The sequence below is a fragment of the Salvelinus fontinalis genome, chromosome 14 (assembly GCF_029448725.1).
Source record: "Salvelinus fontinalis isolate EN_2023a chromosome 14, ASM2944872v1, whole genome shotgun sequence".
NCBI classification, from domain to species: domain Eukaryota; kingdom Metazoa; phylum Chordata; class Actinopteri; order Salmoniformes; family Salmonidae; genus Salvelinus; species Salvelinus fontinalis.
The window spans coordinates 19,914,434-19,935,665 of NC_074678.1; the positions used below are offsets into that span (position 1 = coordinate 19,914,434).

Here is a 21,232-nt window from a genome sequence, read left to right on the forward strand (position 1 = left end):
ACACACCTGAACACTTGTGGGGGTGGGCGGGACCACGGGTAACTTTGACTGCATTATTTGCTATATGGATTAAAAACAGACAAATCCGTTTTATTTGAAGAGAAACATATCTAAATAACAGTAGTGTCAGTGAAGTAAGATCAATATTTTGGTTTTGCCATGTAAATAGGCCTATCTACAAGGAAATAACCTGTATTAACGTTATCTGCCCACACGATGGCACTCCGAGACAGTTCACCACTAGGCCTGCGCTCCATCAGGGCCTCCAATAGGCTTTTCTTATGTTTATTTGTTTATTTTATTTAACCTTTATTAACTTTTATATTGCATCCTCATTCCCAAGAGAAAGCAGAAGTGCAGATCTGAGAACCCCATTCAAAACAGATCGATAAACTGATCATTCATTGAAATAATAAAAAGTCATATTGGTAACTACTGTAAGTATCAAAAGATGAAACAGGTCAAAAAATGTATTTCATTGTGTTTATTGTTCATTGAAAAAAATCTCTTGCCTGTAATACATGATCTGACAATTAAATTGACAGGTAGGGCTAAGCAGGAGGAATTTGATCAGGAGTGGTTTGAGAGTGCTGCAGGGATTACATTGTTATCGTCTATCCTAATGGCATTAATCATTGTCAGGTACACAGTGTGGTTTGTATAATAATAATATTACACAAATGACAGTTGTCAACACAAATAGGATTGCATAACCTGGAACGATCTGTTAGGAAGGAAGTATGTAGTTGTAACTAATGTATTTTTGGTGGTGGTGTAAGTGGACTCAAATGTAGCTTCTGTTAGTTTAACAGATATAGAAGAGTTACATTAGAATATCAGATGATTAAAAGACAAAATATTCTATTCAAATGCTTAAAATAATAATTTTAAAAACTAAAATGCAGTTGTTTTTCAGCAACTGTGGAAATACTCCCTTTTTAAAACTATAGAATACTAAACAAAAATAAAAGCACAATGGCTTCATATGAGACCCCGTTATTATTTCTGTTGTTTACAAAACAATGCATATGATTTATTATTGGAACTTAATCAAGTAATCCTTCCCTGCCACACACACACAAAACACACACCCGCACACACACGCACATACACAGACAAACACACCTAATTTACGGATTGTCAAACATTACAAGTCAGAAATCAAGCTTTGACTAGAGATGGTAGCTGAGGGCCATTACAACAATCAATCACCCGTATCACTCATACTAACCTTTTGGTTAGACAGTCTCTCTACACATTATTCTCATTACTGTAAATATAAATACCTTGGTAAAAACATGTACTACAAATGTATACAATATAAAACAAGGAGCAAACATTTCTCTCAAACAAGTTTCAAAACACAATCATGGAGAGAAAATAGTAATCATTTGGAAATGGTAATGTCATCACATTATTCCATATTAACACTATTAAAATGCAGTTAATCAATAATGCATCAAATATGTACAGTACCTGTCAAAGGTTTGGACACACCTACTCATTCAAGGGTTTTTCTTTATTTGTACTATTTTCTACATTGTAGAATAATAGGTAATAGATAAAAACTATGAAATAAGTTGTGACAAGGTAGGTGTGGTATACAGATTATAGCCCTATTTGGTAAAAGACCAAGTGCATATTATGGCAAAAACAGCTCAAATAAGCAAAGAGAAACAACAGTCCATCATTACTTTAAGACATGAAGGTCAGTCTATCTGTAAAGTTTCAAGAACTTTGAAAGTTTCTTCAAGTGCAGTCGCAAAAACCATCAAACGCTATGATGAAACTGTCTCTCATGAGGAACGCCACAGGAAAGGAAGACTCAGTTATCTCTGCTGCAGAGGATAAGTTCATTAGTGTTACCAGCCTCAGAAATTGCAGCCCAAATAAATGCTTCACAGAGTTCAAGTAGCATACAAATCTCAGCATCAACTGTTCAGAGGAGACTGCGTGAATCAGGCCTTCATGGTCAGATTTGCTGCAAAGAAACCACTACTAAAGGACACCAATAATAAGAAGAGACTTGCTTGGGCCAAGAAACATGAGCAATGGACATTAGACTGGTGGAAATCTGTCCTTTGGTCAGATTAGTCCAAATTTGACATTTTTGGTTTCAACCGCCGTGTCTTTGTAAGACGCAGAGTAGGTGAATGGATGATCTCCGCATGTGTGGTTCCCACCATGAAGCATGGAGGAGGAGGCGTGATGGTATGGGGGTGCTTTTGTAACCGATGTGAAATGGCTAGCTAGTTAGCGGTGGTGCGCGCTAATAGCGTTTCAATCGGTGACGTCACTCGCTTTGAGACCTTGAAGTGGTGGTTCCCCTTGCTCTGCAAGGGCAGCGGCTTTTGTGGAGCGATGGGTAACGATGCTTCGTGGGTGACTGTTGTCTGTGTGTGCAGAGGGTCCCTGGTTCGCGCCCGGGTCGGGGCGAGGGGACGGACTAAAGTTTAACTATTACACTTTGCTGGTGACACTGTCAGCGATTAACTTAGAATTCAAGGCACACTTAATCAGCATGGCTACCACAGAATTCTGCAGCGATACGCCATCCCATCTGGTTTGCGCTTAGTGGGACTATCATATGTTTTTCAACAGGACAGTGACCCAACACACCTCTAGGCTGTGTAAGGGCTATTTGACCAAGAAGAAGAGTGATGGAGTGCTTCCTCAGATGACCTGGCCTCCACAATCACCTGACCTCAACCCAACTGATATGGTTTGGTATGAGGTGGACTGCAGAGTCAAGAAAAAGCAGCCAACAAGTGCTCAGCTTATGTGGGAACTCCTTCAAGACTGTTGGAAAAGCATTCCAGGTGAAGCTGGTTGAGAATGCCAAGCGCATGCTAAGCTGTCATCAAGGCAAATACTGTCTACTTTGACAAATCTAAAACATATTTTGATTTGTTTAACACTTTTTTGGTTACTACATACCATATGTGTTATTTCATAGTTTTGATGTCTTCACTATTATTCTACAATGTAGAAAATAGTCAAAAGAAGAAAAACCCTTGAATGAGTAGGTGTGTCCAAACTTTTGACTGGTACTGTACATGCTAATATTCTATCATTCTAATCTTTCGATGGTCCACATTGTGATTGTTTCTGAGACCAAAATGATACATTTCAATTTTTGGGCTCCAAAAATTGAAATCTATACTTTGCAAGTGCAATCTACAACTCATAACCCCATGAGCTTGTCATCAAATCCATGCAAGACTTGACACCGTTTGTTTACTTAGCAATTCCTTTATTGAGTTGCAATTGTCATACCTTTTCAGTCAAAATATTTTAACTATACGAGACTGAACACTGCAGCACTTGAGATAGCAGCATTTTTCACTGGTTGAACAAAATTTCAAATTAAAGGGAACGTTCACCCAAATATCTAAGTTTGTCAGATGATTCCATGCAACAAAAAAGTGGTATTATGTTGAGGTGAATCCATATTTAACAGCATCTGTTGTGTAGAACAGCCCAAATGCATTAGGAGATATCTGCAGGTCTGAATCCCAAATTAATGGAAAAGATACGTGCCATATAACTAAATGTGCACCACCAATGGAATGCAAGAAAATAAGAAACCCTTGACTGATTGAAAGGTGCAAAACAATTAAAACTGACCTGGCATGGCCTGCATCCCATTCTGGTAGCCTACAACCATATAAGTGGTTGTAAGCTAGTTCAAATGCTTGAAACATATTGTGAAATCACTAGACATACGGGACATGGTTTTATTTGAGTATGAATGCGTCATAGGGTTACGAACATGTGTTAAATGTCTGCTAAAACAGTTAAATACTTTACTGACACATTTATGAGCAAAAGACTAGGATATTAAACATACACATGCAGTCATTTAGTTAGCAGCCAAGACCATATTATAGCACATCAATTATGCATAGGAGTTGTCATATCAAGGGTGCACATTTTGGTTTTTGTCCTAACACTACACAGCCAAATCAAATTATCAAAGCTTGATGATTAGTTGATTATTTGAATCAGCTGTGTAGTGCTAGTGCAAAAAACTAAACGTGAACCCCTTGGGGTCCCTAAGAGCGAGTTTGGGAAACCCTACAAATAGTGTTTTATAATCATCCTTGTTGATGGATTCTTCAGTCTGTTCCTTAAGTGTGGTTCTGACAGTACAGTACTACCACAATAGGGGCATAGGTTATATTATGTATGAAATATACATAACAAAAGACCAAAGTAAAAATCGAGAGAGGACTCCCGAAACTGCCACATATCGTTGTTGTCTAATGAAAACCTTAACATTTTTGAATGTAAAAAAAAAAAAAAAAAAGTAAATTTATTGAAAGCATTAACTCCCCTCACTGTACTCGGTCGGAACATTTCATGACAAGACAATGTATTCAAAATAGCTTATGAAGTCTTATCTTCAAACACTTTTCAGGGAATAGAAAAAATTACCTTCTTTACCCAATAACGAACATACAATTATGAGAGGTTTTCTTCAGACAGCCATGATATGGACTTTCCTGGATTCAGGGAAAACGTAGAGAAATGTTATGGAACGCCGTTTGGGTCTTTGTGTGTCAAAAAAGATACACGTCAAATAACACTATTTGACACGTTAGATAAGCTTTTAATTTGACATGTCAAATAACAGTTTAATTGTAGAATGTTGTGTTGGACCGTAACTTCTGGGGTAGCTGACTAGCTTTGGCTTGGTACCTAGCTAACACCAATACAACCAGCCTGAAAACAATGACCAGTAATAACTGCAGTCATTTTTATTATTCTTAGCAATGATTTAGGAATCCTTGTGAGTAATTATTAGCTAGGTAGCCACTTGTTGTTCACCTATTGCAACTGAACTTCAGTTCATGAAAATAAATAGCTAGCCAGCTACTAAACCCTGTTGCCAAAAGCTAACGTTATAAGCAGCCAGCTAGCTTCATGAGGCTCGACCTGACCGGGTTATGTGTTGTGAAGCTAGCCACAATAAGGATTAGGCACAATCGTGGAATTTGCGGTTTGCCTTCAAAATAAAAGTACCTATTTGAAAGTGATGCAGAAGGTTGCAATTGGTGAAATCATGCCATATTTAGACTAGATCATGTTAACCTGTTGAGGACAGAGGGTGCTGTTTTCACTTTGGGGGAAAATTGTGCCCAATTTAAACGGCCTCTTACTCAATTCTTGCTCGTACAATATGCATATTATTATTACTATTGGATAGAAAACACTCTAGTTTCTAAAACCGTTTGAATTATATCTGTGAGTAAAACAGAACTCATTTTGCAGCAAACTTCCTGACAGCAAGTGGAAAATATGAAATCGATGCTCTGTTCTAGGGCCTGCCTATTAATGTCCTTGATATTTATTAGTATAGATGCACTTCATACGTCTTCCACTAGATGTCGACAGGCAGTGAGAGAAGAAATGGAGTGTATAACTTGATCTGGGGTCGAATAAAAGCTCTCGGCATGACGTGTCACCAGTTTCCTGTTTTCTGGAGAGCGCGTGAAGGGACCTGGTTTTGCCTTCTGATAAGCTGTCGTTATGGACGACTAATATCTCCGGCTTTGATTTTATTTGATACATGTGACAATATCATCGTAAAGTATGTTTTTTCAATATAGTTTTATTAGATTATTGAAATTTATTCGGGACGTTAGGCGTGTTGCGTTGTGTGCCTTTGTTCAGGAAGGAGAGCTTTGCGCTACTTTGCTAGCTTTCCGTGCTAATTGACTGGAGAAGAGGACAATCTAAATCCAAACAACGATTGTTCCCGACAAAGGACCCCTTGTACAACATTCTGATGAAAGATCATCAAAAGTAGGACCCATTTTATGATGCTATTTCATATATCTGTCGAACATGTTGTACTAGTCGTTTGCGCCCAGATTTTGGGTACTCTCTCGCTATACCTAAGCTGGTTGTCGTAATGAAGTTATTTTTAGAATTCTAACATGGCGATTGCATTAAGAACTAGTGTATCTATCATTTCCTATACAACATGTATTTTCTAGTAACGTTTATGAATAGTTATTTGGTCAGAATAGTTGGAGTGTCATAAAAATATCCGCACATTCTGGGAAAAAGATGCTACGTTAGCACAATGTATAACCACTGATTTCAGCTCTAAATATGCACATTTTCGAACAAAACATAAGTGTATGTATAACCTGATGTTATAGGACTGTCATCTGATGAAGGTTTATGAAGGTTAGTGAAAATTAATATCTTTTGCTGGTTTATTCCCTATCGCTAACGTGCCTATTGCTATCGCTAACGTGCCTTGATGAATGAATGCGGTAGTGTGGTAGGCTATTGTAGTAAGCTAATATAATGCTATATTGTGTTTTCGCTGTAAAACACTTTAAAAAAATCGGAAATATTGGCTGGATTCACAAGATGTTTGTCTTTAATTTGCACCATCGATTTTTCAGAAATGTTTTATGATGAGTATTTAGGTATTTCACGTTGGTGTCTGTAATTACTCTGGCTGCTTCGGTTCTATTTCTGACGGTAGCTGTGATGGTAGCTGCAATGTAAAACTGATTTATACCTCAAATATGCACATTTTTCGAACAAAACATAGATTTATTGTATAACATGTTATAAGACTGTCATCTGATGAAGTTGTTTCTTGGTTAGTTTGGTTGGTTCTTGGTTAGTTAGGTTGGCTTTGTGCATGCTACCTGTGCTGTGAAAAATGTCTGTCCTTTTTTGTATTTGGTGGTGAGCTAACATAAATATATGTGGTGTTTTCGCTGTAAAACATTTTAAAAATCGGACATGTTGACTGGATTCAAAAGATGTGTATCTTTTATTTGCTGTATTGGACTTGTTAATGTGTGAAAGTTAAATATTTCAAAAAAATATCTTTTGAATTTCGCGCTCTGCCTTTTCAGTGGAATGTGGGAGGAGTTCCGCTAGCGGAACGCCAGAGCCAGACAGGTTAAACAATTTTGTAATGTGAAGCAATTAAATGGGGTATCAGTCTACTCGGTGACACCCATAGAACACAACTGTGAAGAGTTTACACAAGTATTAGTGTTGTAGCTCTTATCGCGGGAGTGTGACTGTGTGAAATCACCATTGCACTGTACAGCTTTACCTAAGGATTGGGGATCAATGAAATGGGGTATCAGTCTACTCAACACCCAATAATTTTTTCCCCAACGTCCTCCTCAGTTATCAGGCTCAAACATCCACACAGTATTATTTTTCCTCTGGAATAGTGTTCAATACACATAGGTTGACAATAAATGTGGCTCAATTCACAGTTTCAGAGTCCCACAATAAGAGCTACGATGCTAATATTCTCTGTGTGTCACTGAGTAGACTGATACCCCATGTCATTGATCCACAATCCATAGATGTCATTGATCCACAATCCATAGGTAAGTTTGTACAGTGAAATCAGTAATGGCCCAATGAAATTCTAAAGTCTAATACATACAGTGTTATTTCCACAGATTTTTGTTAAATTTTACCCCCTTTTCTCCCAATTTTTCGTGGTATCCAATTGCTAGTAATTACTATCTTGTCTCATCGCTACAACTCCCGTACAGGCTCGGGAGAGACACAGGTCGAAAGCCATGCGTCCTCCGAAACACAACCCAACCAAGCCGCACTGCTTCTTAACACAGCGCGCCTGCAACCCGGAAGCCAGCCGCACCAATGTGTCGGAGGAAACACTGTGCACCCGGCTCCCTTGATTAGCGCGCACTGCGCCCGGCCCGCCACAGGAGTCGCTGGTGCGCAATGAGACAAGGATATCCCTACCGGCCAAACCCTCCCTAACCCGGACGACGCTAGGCCAATTGTGCGTCGCCCCACGGACCTCCCGGTCGCGGCCGGCTGCGACAGAGCCTGGGCGCGAACCCAGTGTATCTGGTGGCACAGCTAGCGCTGCGATGCAGTGCCCTAGACCACGCAAATGATTGTCTTTTGTTGATTTTATATAACATTCCAAACTCGTTTAGCATGATCTATTCAATTATAGCATAATTCTACAATTTGTATTCATTTGCAACACTGTCATTGACATACTTTTATTTTGAAGGCTAACCGCAAAGTTCACTATTGTGGCTAATCCTTATTGTGGCTAGCTTCACATAGATGGGTCCGACCACCATTAGTCAAATAAAAACTGTCTTATAAATTAGGGTTATTTTAGATGATACCTAGCTTACTGAAACAGATTATGTCGTTTTGCTATGTTTTTGGGGAAGACATTGTTTGCATCCATGAGCTAGCTAGCTTTTTTTATGACCAGCACTGTACTAGCATCATAGCATATATATCGATGAATCGTTGTGACATATGAAATACAAGTGATAGTGTAATCAATGTGTAATAACTACGTATTAAAAATTATGAACACGTTAAATTATTATGTGACGTGCAGTCATATTCCGGTCCTGATTGGTCAACAAGCTTATTTGACACATCAAATAGTGTTATTTGACATGACAAAGTGTTATTTGACGTGTATCTTCTTTGACACACAAAGACCCAAACGGCGTTCCATAAAATGTTGCTATAAAACATGAAGAAAACAAAAGAAAACAAACATAAAATCTCATCAGAACATGTATCCCTCGCATCTATAAATTCTACACCACCATTCTCTGTTCCATAATTAAAAGGAGCATCCATTTTCCTCAGAACATTGACTAATAATTTCGTGGTCTAACACAAACACGGTCGTCATTCTAGAACTTGCCGTCACTCTGGAATCAGAACCTCATTCTGGAACCAGGGATGTAGTCATTACGCCGATTCTGTTGCAAAACATTTCTTAAACAGAAGCAAATGGAATGAAACGGGGAAGGACCTACCTGAATTGTCCAATAGAAACACTAGTTTTAGTTGCAAAATGTTCTGTTTTGCAACTGTTTGGACTAATGATTACACCCCAGTCCATCATTCTGGAACTAGTCCGTCATTCTGGAACTAGTCCGTCATTCTGGATCCATCCCTTCACTCTGGATCCATCCCGTCACTCTGGATCCAGCCCGTCACTCTGGATCCAGCCCGTCACTCTGGATCCAGCCCGTCACTCTGGATCCAGCCCGTCACTCTGGATCCAGCCAATCACTCTGGAACCACCCAATCACTCTGGAACCACCCAATCACTCTGGAACCAGACCATCAATCTGGAACCAGACCATCACGCTTGAACCAGATCATCACTCTTGAACCAGACCATCACTATGGAACCAGCCCATAACTCTGGAACTAACCTACCATTCTTGAACTAGACCATACTTATGGCTTTTTCCACAGTACCTGGGATCTTCTTTCATAATGAGTGAGCACAGTGTCATTTTCTACCCGTTTAAAACCTAATCTGTTCTTTCATGACGAGTCAGCCCTGAGCAAAAACCTTTCTTTCAGTTCACATGTTGTAATTAAAAACATTGACTCTGGAGAGTTGTCTCATTTTTGTAATCCCATTCCTGTATGGGTAAAGTGACAGTCACTCACACCCCATTAGCAAAGGGCACGTTGGCTTCCTGATTGATACTCTCCTTGATCTCTAGGGGGAGTGAGTCAAACAGGTGGTCCTCCACCACCAGGCAGTGCCTGCGGAGGAGGTGACACTGGCCTAGCTGGGGCGGCAGGCGGTCCAGACAGTTTCCCTTCAGCTCCAGGTTTGTTAGCTGCACCAGATTGCTGATCTTCTCTGGAAGGACGGCGATACAATTGTGTCCCAGACATAGTGTCCTCAGTTTGGTGCACTTAAACAGCTGCTTGGGTACTACCTCCACCTTGTTGCCTGTAATAGCAAAGTGCTGGAGGTTCTGCATGAAACCAATCTCCAGCGGAATTACCACTATGGAGTTGTGGCTAATGTCCAGATACCTCAGCTTGAGCAGGTTAAACAAGGGTACGGGCAGAGATTCAAGTTTATTGTGCGAAAGGTAGAGGGACTCAAGGTTTTTAACATGGCTTATTGACAATGGAATGGTAATGATTTTATTGTGCCACAGTTTGAGGCAGATCAGCCTCTTGAGGTGCTGGAAGCTGATGACCTCCTCAATGGTGCGAATGTTGTTGGATTTCAGGTCCAGCTCCTGCAGGTTGGTCAAACTGAAAATAGCATGGGGTATCCTCTCCAGTTCACAGTTGTGAAGCTCTAGTTCAGCTAGGTTCATCATTTTCTTCAAACTGTTCAGTACCAGGAGTTTAGTACCGTCATTGTGTACCACCAGCTTGATCAGGTGTGGAGAGAGATCTGTTATGTTGGTCGGGACCTTCGTCAAATTGCTTTTTAGATGCAGAATCTTTAGATGCCTCATGTCTCTGAGGGATTCTAATCCGATCATCTTGTTGTTTTCAGAATTCAGATTCCCGACCAAGTACAGCTCCCTCAGACTTTTCAACAGGTACACCCAAGTGGGGATCTCGGCTACATCCGTAAACTTGACATGAAGGCACCGGAGGTGGTCACGAAGGAAACTGAACGCGGTCTGCTCGACTTTGGCAGGACAGTGGTAGAAGTGTAGCTCCTGAATGTTGATCATCTGGGAGATCTTGGCTGTTATCCTGGCCTCTGGGATCAGCTCCAGCTTCAGGATCTCCAGATCTGTCAGGTCAAAGACAGCGTCTGGCAAACCTGACAACATGAAGAGATGGAGCTCCAGTTTGTCCTGAGCGTTGCGGGTTACATGCTGTCTCAGTTTCTCGAATGTCCACTCGTGATTCAAGCTGATCTCCCGCAGCTTGTTCTCACTGACTTCAGAGAGGAAGACACCAAACCGCTTAGAGTACAGCTGGTCGTACTGATCGACCATGTGCAAGAGAAACGCAAAGTCGTTCTTCACGTCAGGAATGTCACTGAAGCTACTCTCCTCTCTGACTTTCTCAAAAGAGTACTCCTTGAGAGGTCGTCGAAAGAGCCAGAAGAGAGTGTATATACAGATGAGGCCGTATATACAGACGAGGGAAATATAGCTGACAAGCAGCTTCCTTAACATGAATGCCATATTATGTGTGCATTGGAATTTAGTGTATCCAGTTAAATGTTTTATGTCAGGCTCACACACATGGTCAAAGTCAATGGCAGCAACAAACGTCATTGTGTAACACAAGATCAAAATGAACTTCACAGTTTTGATCACTGTTTGGGCAACGTAGAGCTTGTAGATCAAATCACTGTCTTCCACGTGGGTACGAAACTTCCTAACCTTTTCAAATAGGGCCTTGGCCTGCTCTCCATCTTTATTGTCTAGTATGGTCATGCATGGGACTTCAATGACAGGCTTATCAGCAGTGAACTTGACCTCAGACTTAGCCAGCATCGGGTTGGACTGGTTAGGACTTCCCTCTTCACTGCTGGTTGAGAAATGTTTTGGCAGGAAAGGGGCACCAGTGAGCCTTTGCTTATTCTCCTCTGAGTCCTCACATGCCGTCTCAGATAATGCCTTGGTCGTCCAAGGAGACTCAAAACACTTCCCCAGAATCCCCACAAAATGCTCTATTTTCGAACAAGTCTTTGGATATTTGAACCAGAAGTTACTGCTGACCATGAGGACGATGGTGTGTATAAGAGCAAGGTATGGGAAGTATTTAGAATACCACGGCAGGGCGACATGATAGCACATCTGATTTACAAAAACATACTGCTGAAAGTCCAGGTTTGTCCTGACGCCTGTTGGCAGAGGCTGCTGTCCAACACCACCAGAATGTGGAAAGTGAATCTGATGAACAACACTATCCGGTAGATCCTTAGTCACTAGAGGAGCGGCGGCTAGCGTCACCCTACTTCCTCCGTTCCCTGACCCAGAACCAGACCCCTCCACTGGCTGCGGTGTTGTGAAACCGCTGGGGTCCTCTGAAGCTGGTTCCAGGATAGGAAGGCAAACCACCTGGTCTTTGGTTAACTGCATAGTTCCAGAAAATATGGCCAGCATCAGCATGACGACGCCCAGGTAGTCCATAAAGACGTCCCACCATGGTTTCAGGATCCGATAGGTTGGCTGGATGTCATTCAGGGCGGCTACCTCGGTAAGAGTAAACATCACTGCAACAGAAAGCAGACGTATTAATTAAACAGTGACAATTAAACAGTGACAAACAGAATATACACATGATTTAACAAACAAGTACAATTAAACCTCCCGAAAATGAATTAAGCCCAAATTGAGAAGACATTTTGTTGTTGTTTTTTAAATCTGCGGAATTTACATTACATTAGATGTCTTGATTAGATTCACTATGGGTCCTAATTTGACTACATGCAATTTGGAAAATCAGTCATCACTGATAAATTCAGATTTTGGCATTAAAAATGCAGAACACACATCATTGGAGAAAAGAACAGTACATCTTCAACACCATGAGGAGACAGGTAGCCTAGTGGTTAGTGCGTTAGGCCTGTAATCAAAAGGTCGCCGGATCAAATCCCCAAGCAGACAAGGTAAAAATCTGTCTTTCTGCCACTGAACAAGGCTGTTTACCCACTGTTCCCCGGTAGGCAGTCATTGTAATTAAGAATTTGTTCTTAAACGAATTGTCAAGTAAAGAAAAAAAACATTTGCATATGGCAACATTCCCTATTATGACTAATATTCTTATGACATAACCTCTAGGCTATCTGCCACACATTTCTTTCATTACTACATGAACATTAGGGCTGGGACTGGCCAGGGACCTCAAAATACGATATTATTACGATACTTAGGTGCCAATACCATATGTATTGCGATTTTCATGATTCTATATATATTGTGATTTGATACTGTGATTTTATTGCAATTCAATGTGCCAAACATAATTGCTCACCATACAGTGCATTCGGAAAGTATTCAGTATTTTTTCCTAATCAATCTACACCCATAATGACAAAGCGAAAACAGCTTATCCTGTTAAGGCTAGGGGGTGCTGTTGTCACTATTTATGGTATTCGTGTAATTTTTGAAACGGCTTCCTACAAAATTCTTGATCGTACAATATGCATATTATTATTATTATTGGATAGAAAACAGTCTATAGTTTCTATAGGAGTTGAAATTTTGTCTCTAAGTGGAACAGAACTCATTCTACAGCAATTTCCCTGACATGGAGTCAGATTTCAGAAATTTTGGCCTCTGTTCTGGAGTCAGTTTTAAGGCCACTGTTATTCCTATGAGTATATGGACACTGCTTACGTCTTCCCCTGGGTGCCTTTACGTGATGACGATTTGAATGGTGTCGATTGCACAATCACAGGCACTATAAATAAAAAAACCCTGTAGCTAGGAACTCTTTTCTTGCTGCGTCACGCGCGCGGCGGCCACCGACCCGCACTTGTTCCAAGCATTAGTGTAGGGAGTAATATTACTCTGGTCATGTTTCTACTCGTTATAGGAGTTAAAAACATCATAAGGTAGTTAATTTAAAGCGTTTTATAGCAATTTATATCCGTTTAGTGCGATTTTGGGACATTTATTTCTGAGACGCTGTGAATCTCTGGGCACGCTTCCAGTTCATGCCGAACGCAGTTGGCATTTCCACATGGCAAGAGGACAGCTTTCCACCAAAAGACGATTAGACCCAAGAAAGGATCCTTTGCCCAAGATACTGATGGAAGAACAGCTCAAAGTAGGAACAATTTATTATGATAAATCGTGTTTCTGTCAAAAAATGTTAGTGGCTTAGGACGCCATCTTTTTTGACGTAGCTTCGCTTGGCCCAAACTGTATTGAAAAGTAAGGATAATTTAAAAAATGTAATTCCGCGATTGTATTAAGAATTAAAATTGTCTATCAATCGCTGTCCACCATATATTTTTTAGTCACGTTTATGAGTATTTATGTATACGAGTAGATCACTGTCTAATATGGCGCACCAACATTTTCTCACCAGCTGGGCTACTTTTCCCATTGTCTAACCATGACTTTGGTGGCTAAATATGCACATTTTCGAACAAACTGTATATGTATGTTGTAATGCGATGTTACAGGGGTGTCATCTGAAGAATTCTGAGAAGGTTAGTGAAAAAAATAATATATTTTGGCGATGTTTACGTTATCGCTCTCTTTGGCTAGAATCAATGCTGGGGTAATGTTTGCACATGTGCTATGCTAATATAACGATTTATTGTGTTTTCGCTGTAAGACACTTAGAAAATCTGAAATATTGTCTGTATTCACAGGATCTGTGTCTTTCGATTAGTGTATGCTGTGTATTTTTACGAAATGTTTGATGATTAGTAGTTAGGTAAACACGTTGCTCATTGTAATTATTCTAGTCCATTTGTGGGTGCAATTGTAAACTATGCCATCTACCTGAAATATGCACATTTTTCTAACAACCTATCCTATACCATAAATATGTTATCAGACTGTCATCTGATGAGTTTTTTTCTTGGTTAGGGGCTATAAATATCTTAGTTTAGCCGAATTGGTGATAGCTACTGGTGTTGGTGGACAAATAAAAGATGGTGGATTATGCTAATGTGTTTTTAGCTAATAGATTTACATCTTTACATATTGTGTCTTCCCTGTAAAACATTTTAAAAATCGGACATGTTGGCTGGATTCACAAGATCTGTGTCTTTCATTAGCTGTATTGGACTTTAATGTGTGAAAGTTAAATATTTAAAAAATAAATAAATAATTGAATTTCGCGGCTCTGCCTTTTCAGTGGGGGTGGGGGGGGTGTGCCGCTAGCGACACCCCAGTCCTAGACAGGTTATTTTATTTTTGCAAATGTATAAAATTTTAAAAACTGAAATACCTTATTTACACAACTATTCAGACCCTTTGCTACGAGACCTGAAATTGAGCTCAGGTGCATCCTGTGTCCATTGATTATCCTTTAATGTTTCTATAAGATTGGATTCCATCTGTGGTAAATAGAATTGATTGGACATGATGTTGGAAAGACACACACCTGTCTATATAAGGTCCGAAAAATCAAGCCATAAGGTCGAAGGAATTGTCCGTAGAGCTCCGAGACAGCGATTGTGTCGAGGCACAGATCTGGGAAAAGGTATCAAACATTTTCTGCAGCATTGAAGTTCTTCAAGAACACAGTGGCCTCCATCATTCTTAAATTGAAGAAGTTTGGAACCACCAAGACTCTTCCTAGAGCTGGCTGCCTGGCCAAACTGAGCAATTGGGGGAGAAGGGCCTTGGTCAGGGAGGTGACCAAGATCCCGATGGTCACTCTGAAAGTCAGAATCCAGAGTTCCACTGTGGAGATGGTAGAACCTTCCAGAAGGACAACCATCTCTGCAGCACTCCACCAATCAGCCCTTTATGGTAGAGTGGCCAGACAGAAGCCATTCCTCAGTATAAGGCACATGACAGCCCGCTCGTAGTTTGTCAAAAGGCACCTAAAGGACCCTTAGACCACGAGAAACAAGATTCTCTGGTCTGATGAAACCAAGATTGAACTCTTTGGCCTGAATGCCAAGCGTCACATCTGGAGGAAACCTGGCACCATTCCTATGGTAAAGCATGGTGGTGGCAGCATCATGCTGTGGGGATGTTTTTCAGCGGCAGGGACTGGGAGACTAGTCAGGATCGAGGGAAAGATGAACGGAGCAAAGGACAGAGAGATCATTGATGAAAACCTGCTCCAGAGCTTTCAGACTGAGGCGAAGGTTCGACTTCCAACAGGACAACGACCCTAAGCACACAGCCATTACAATGCAGGAATGGCTTCAGTACAAGTTTCTGAATGTCCTTCAGTGGCCTAGCCTGAGCTCGGACTTGAACCCGATCTAACATCTCTGGAGAGACCTGAAAATTCCTGTGCAGCGACACTCCCCAACCAACCTAAGAGCGATTGAGAGGATCTGCAGAAAAGAATGGGCGAAACTCCCCAAATACAGATGTGCCAAGCTTGTAGAGTCATACTCAATAAGACTTGAGGCTGTAATCGCTGCCAAAGGTGCTTCAACAAAGTACTGAGTAAAGGGTCTGAATACTTATGTAAATGTGATATTTCCGGTTTTTATTTTTAATACATTTGCAAAAATGTCTAATAACCAGTTTTTGCTTTGTCATTATGGGGTATTGTATGGAGTAGATTGATGAGGGAAAAAAGCAATTTAATCAATTTTAGAATAAGGGTGTAACAACAATATGTGGAAAAAGTTAAGGGGTCTGAATACTTTCCAAAGACATTGTATATCCGCTGCAGAGGGACAAGAGAGAGCCATGAGAAAACAAGTTTTGATCAGTGCTGATAACAAATTGGCTTCCTATTTAAAAAAATAAGATGGAGAACCAGCAGAACAACAGGGCTCTGCATTTTATCCAATTTCTAAAGATAATCGACATCGGCTTAGTCATGACATGTTCCACCTGAAACTCTACTTTATTATCTAATCAAAAACTGTTTGTCATTACTGTCTTTGTCTTGCTTCTTTTGGTGATCTCTAGCTTTATACCTACCCTTCATCATATGAAACTTATTTGGGCTTTGATGTGACTAACCCACGCGTTAAGAACAAACCCAAAGCCTTACTAAAACCCAACAGCCAGATAGAAAAGATGGCAGGGGAATTAAGAATGTCTGCCTTGCAAAGAACTGCAAAAAAAACAAAGGGTGGTCCCTAATGTTGTCCTTTGAATAGAGACCTGGAAAGTAAAGTGAACAGCCAATCAGTCACAAGTTTGCTATAGGCAGAGTACTCTGTAGCTAATTTGTAATTATGTGCATTTAAGCTAATTTGCGGTCTCAAACATCGTATTTGTCTAATTGATCATATTGTCTTCAAACAAATAAATACTTCAATATAATGACTATATCATCTGAGATCCTTAAATTCTGATACCCTATAGGATAATTCAACATTCATTCACAAATGTCATTATTGGGTACCGTCATCTTTTAACCTTTAGAAATACAGTTTAGTCTCACTGAGTTAAAATCCATTTTGCAAGAGAAACCTGTCCAAGATGGCAGTAGTCTTGGAAGTGAACTGAATACACTCTCATTCTGTAGCGAAAGGCAGTGCAGTAAAGGGAACCCGGGTTTGCTAGCGTGAAAGGCAGACACCCTACGCATCCTGCAAATAGGGTTAACCTCCTTGGTGGGAATTGTAACATGGCTCATAGAGCGGGGATCGCTACACTGCCCCCTCACAATGGTAATGCATGTCTCCGTGCTTCAACTACTCAGCCTCCTCACACGTCCAGGTAGTGCGTTCTGATGGCCTCACAGCCGCCATCCCACTTCTGGGAATTGTAACATGGCTCATATAGCAAGGATCGCTACAATACATTCCTTTGAGACCTGCTGTCCAGAGTGATGCACTCTTGGCCCATGCCATCACCTTCAGTGGTTCATCATTCATTCATCCAGAGGGTAACCTATCGACACAGCCTACAGAAATAACATGCCACATATTCCCTAGTGCCGTCATAATACCAACAGATGACCAACGCCCTAAATGTCCTTCGGCTTACCACAAGACTAAGGATGTGTCCCAAATGGCACCACATTCCCTATATAGTGCAGTACTTTTGACCAGAGCCCTTTGGGCCCTGGTCAAAAGTAGTACACCCTATAGGGAACATCTGTGTATAATTGCTCTAGCTAGCCTTTCTCCACTGCATATAAATGTGTAAAAGACAAAAGCAGAGCCCACTGACACCATGCCAGAGACAACTAGTGACTAGCACAATGCCAGTGTGTTTTTATGAAGGTCACACTTGTAAGCAGACTAGACTGTGGTTTAGTTTCAGTCAAATGTGGTTAAGGGTGTTAGTGGAAAAGTCATGTGGATGCAAACGTCAGTTTTCCACATCCAAATCTGCTCAGACAAAATGCTGAAATATAATGGATATCAACTGGTACAAGTTTCTGTACTTCAGAGGCAGTGCAAGTTGGGGATCAAGTTGTCACCCTATTCCCTACACAGAGGCTCAGATGTTGGGGTTGCTTTAAGACGGAACTGAACTCCTGAGTGAGCAGAAATGTAGACAGTACACTGTGTACTTGTTCCAGCTTCAAGATTTGGTGATGCATTTGTTATTGTTTACCTTTAAATATTGGTTGAGAACACTTATGTTGTTATAAATTGGAGTGGCAGGTAGCATAGTGGTTCGCGCATTGGGCCAGTAACCGAAAGGTTGCAAGATCGAATCCCCGAGCTGACATGGTACAAATCTGTCGTTCTGCTCCTGAACAAGGCAGTTAACCAACCCACTGTTCCTTGGCTGTCATTGTAAATAAGAATGTGTTCTTAACTGACTTGCCTAGTTAAATGAAATAAAAAAATGTGCAATTAACCATTTTGCAACTAAAGCAGACATATATTCCAAGTTCAAATAAACCACTATGCCAACTCTATATTTTCAGCTATATTGCCAGCTGTGCACAAAAGGGTTAAGACTAGAACAGCAGCTGGGGGGATTATGCCTAGTTATGTAGAATTTGGCTGGCATACTGACTGAAGACCTAAGCTAACCTCATTATGGACATTTTCCAAAGTAGGTCAAGTGCTGAAGAGCTATGAAAGAGTCACTCATTTGTCAACAGATAATGATTGGCATTTAAAACATCCAATCAGAACACTCAGTAGACCCATTGACATGAAATGAACCATATGATCTCCCAATGGTGAGCATTATCACACTGAGGAAGGCTATGATTTGCTGGGCAGATCACTACTCTACCCAGCCTCTTGGTTTCACGGATAGGCTACTGTGTTGTGCAACATGCCCATATTTTAAACTGAGCAAGCATATGCACTAGATTGTTGCATGTAATTGATTTATTCGGATCCCCATTAGCTTTTGCAGAAGCAGGAGCTATTCTTCCTGGGGTCCACACAAAAACATAAAACACGACAAGTAACAAAACACTGATACACTGATAGGCAAGAGCAGTCACACAACCAAAAAGTAATGAAAATCTGTTCAACGCCTGGGTAGGTGAGAGGAGAAATTGACATTTGAACTTCAGAGACAGTAAAATATTCATATTAGACCTACCATAGATCCAATGTCTTATCCTGAATAAAAATAGAACTCCATGTCAACTATTTAGTTGTAAATATAACATAGGCAGTATAATGCTGATGTAGTATTCACAAATATATGGGACATGCAAAGCATTGATAGAGGTAGCCTATAGCGTTTTAACATCAGCTGGGGCTTTGTCCCAATGTTCCAATTCCACAGCATCCCACAGTCAAAAGTGGCCATATTTGCGGTAGCTACGCTGTTAACTGGGTTTCTCAACATCGTGGAGTTGATAAAAACTCGGCTACCCTACTGTAGGCTACTGTATTCACAAGCTGCTGGACCACATGTAAGGACAGTAGTCAGATTTTAAATATGCCTTGTTTACATTGCCATGTGACAGAAAAGCTAAACACTGCGTTATACATCAGCTACTGTAGGTTATATGGTTCCTATATAATGAAGAGCTTCGGCTACTTACTGTGTTCCAAAATGGGATCAGTACGCCGACAACTGAAATTGCATAGGCTACCCACCACCTCCTCCTACATAGAACATATTGTTCACCAGCGCTACTGTAGGCTACATAGATTTAATTAAAAGTCCAGTGGCTGTATGTGCCTATGTCGATTTTAAAAATGTATAACACATAGCGTGGTTATAGTCGACCAGACTGGATATATCCCACAACATCATCGATGGCGCACTGAGCGCATGCACCGGCTCTGGCTCTGGCTCAGACTGGCTGACACGGGATGCGCGTGAGTGGCCTCCAAATGTGACACAGCATTTTTCCTCCTCGCTATAGCATATTGATAGCACTGCGAATGGATGATGTCTTATCCAGCGTATTTGAACTATATCCAAATAGCACAGTGCAATGCACATTGCCCAAGGTATTAGGATAACATCCACAAGCTATTTCTACGCGGTCCACTTGGATCCGTTTACCCCAAAATCCTATAGCGCATGTACGGAATTGCTCAATGCCGATTTGGGAAATAAATCTCGGCCATTGAATGTCCTGTTTGAGAGTGAAATGGTTACACAACATGCGTTCTATTTTCAATTTCGAATGTATAGTTTGTGCTTTACACGAGGTAGCCTACGGGAGATCCAATATTGCGCGCCTGAATCTGCATTGAAAAATAAAGAGTTCACTCAGTCCGTTTACCATTGAATAAAAATGTCACTTCCGGTCTACTTAACGGGTGGGTCTCCCATAGACACCAATGCAAAAGCAGCTGGGTCTGGTCTACTTCGTAAATTGTTCATTGGCTTTCATTGAACCAGAAAAAAACAGCGAGTGGAATATTTTAAATCCTCTTCTGTCTCTGAGCCTAACGCTCAATAGAGCATATTTCAGAGCGCTCCGTAAGCCACGCCTCAGTGGGCATAGCTAGGCATGTTGGACTGGGACACCGAAGATTTTTATAACTTAACCAAGATAGACCACAGCCTGTCGTTTCCAATATGAACAAATTAGTCAAAGTTGACAGATTAGCCAGCATCCAGGAGTCGCCTCTACACTGTTGATGTTGAGACTGGTGTTTTGCAGGTAATATTTAATGAAGCTGCCAGTTGAGGACTTGTGAGGCGTCTGTTTCTAAAACTAGATACTCTAATGTACTTGTCCTCTTGCTCAGTTGTGCACCGGGGCCTCCCACTCCTCTTTCTATTCTGGTTAGGGCCAGTTTGCTCTGTTCTGTGAAAGGGAGTAGTACACAGCGTTGTACGATATCTTCAGTATCTTGGCAATTTCTCACATGGAATAGCCTTCATTTCTCAGAACAAGAATAGATTGACGAGTTTCAGAAGAAAGATCTTTGTTTCTGGCCATTTTGAGCCTGTAATCGAACCCACAAATGCTGATGCTCCAGATACTCAACTAGTCTGAAGAAGGCCAGTTTCATTGTTTATTTAATCAGAACAACAGTTTTCAGCTGTGCTAACATAACTGCAAAGGGGTTTTCAATTAGCCTTTTAAAATGATCAACTTGGATTAGCTAACACAACGTGCCATTGGAACACAAGAGTGATGGTTGCTGATAATGGGCCTCTGTACGCCAATGTAGATATTTCATTTAAAAAATCTGCCGTTTCCAGCTACAATAGTCATTTACAACATTAACAATGTCTACACTGTATTTCTGATCAACTTGATGTCATTTTAATGGACAAAAAATGTGCTTTTCTTTCAAAAACAAGGACATTTCTAAGTGACCCCAAGCTTTTGAACAGTAGGATAATTTTATAATGCAACAAAATAACTATAAAATAAAGTTTCCCTGCCGGACAAGGATTGTCCGATTTTGAAGATTAGCTGAGCTAATTTCCTGGTG

General features: G+C 40.7%; 1 protein-coding gene across 1 annotated transcript; it reads right to left on the reverse strand.

The window, feature by feature from the left end:
* Nucleotides 1-469: 469 nt before the first annotated feature.
* On the reverse strand, nucleotides 470-20,246 carry LOC129869591 (volume-regulated anion channel subunit LRRC8D-like). The gene is made up of 2 exons (XM_055944122.1): nucleotides 19,372-20,246; nucleotides 470-12,010 (listed from the first exon to the last, which is right to left on the reverse strand). Coding segments are annotated over exons 1-2 (2,544 nt in total). The 5' UTR covers nucleotides 19,373-20,246; the 3' UTR covers nucleotides 470-9,467.
* Between the last annotated feature and the right edge of the window lie 986 nt (nucleotides 20,247-21,232).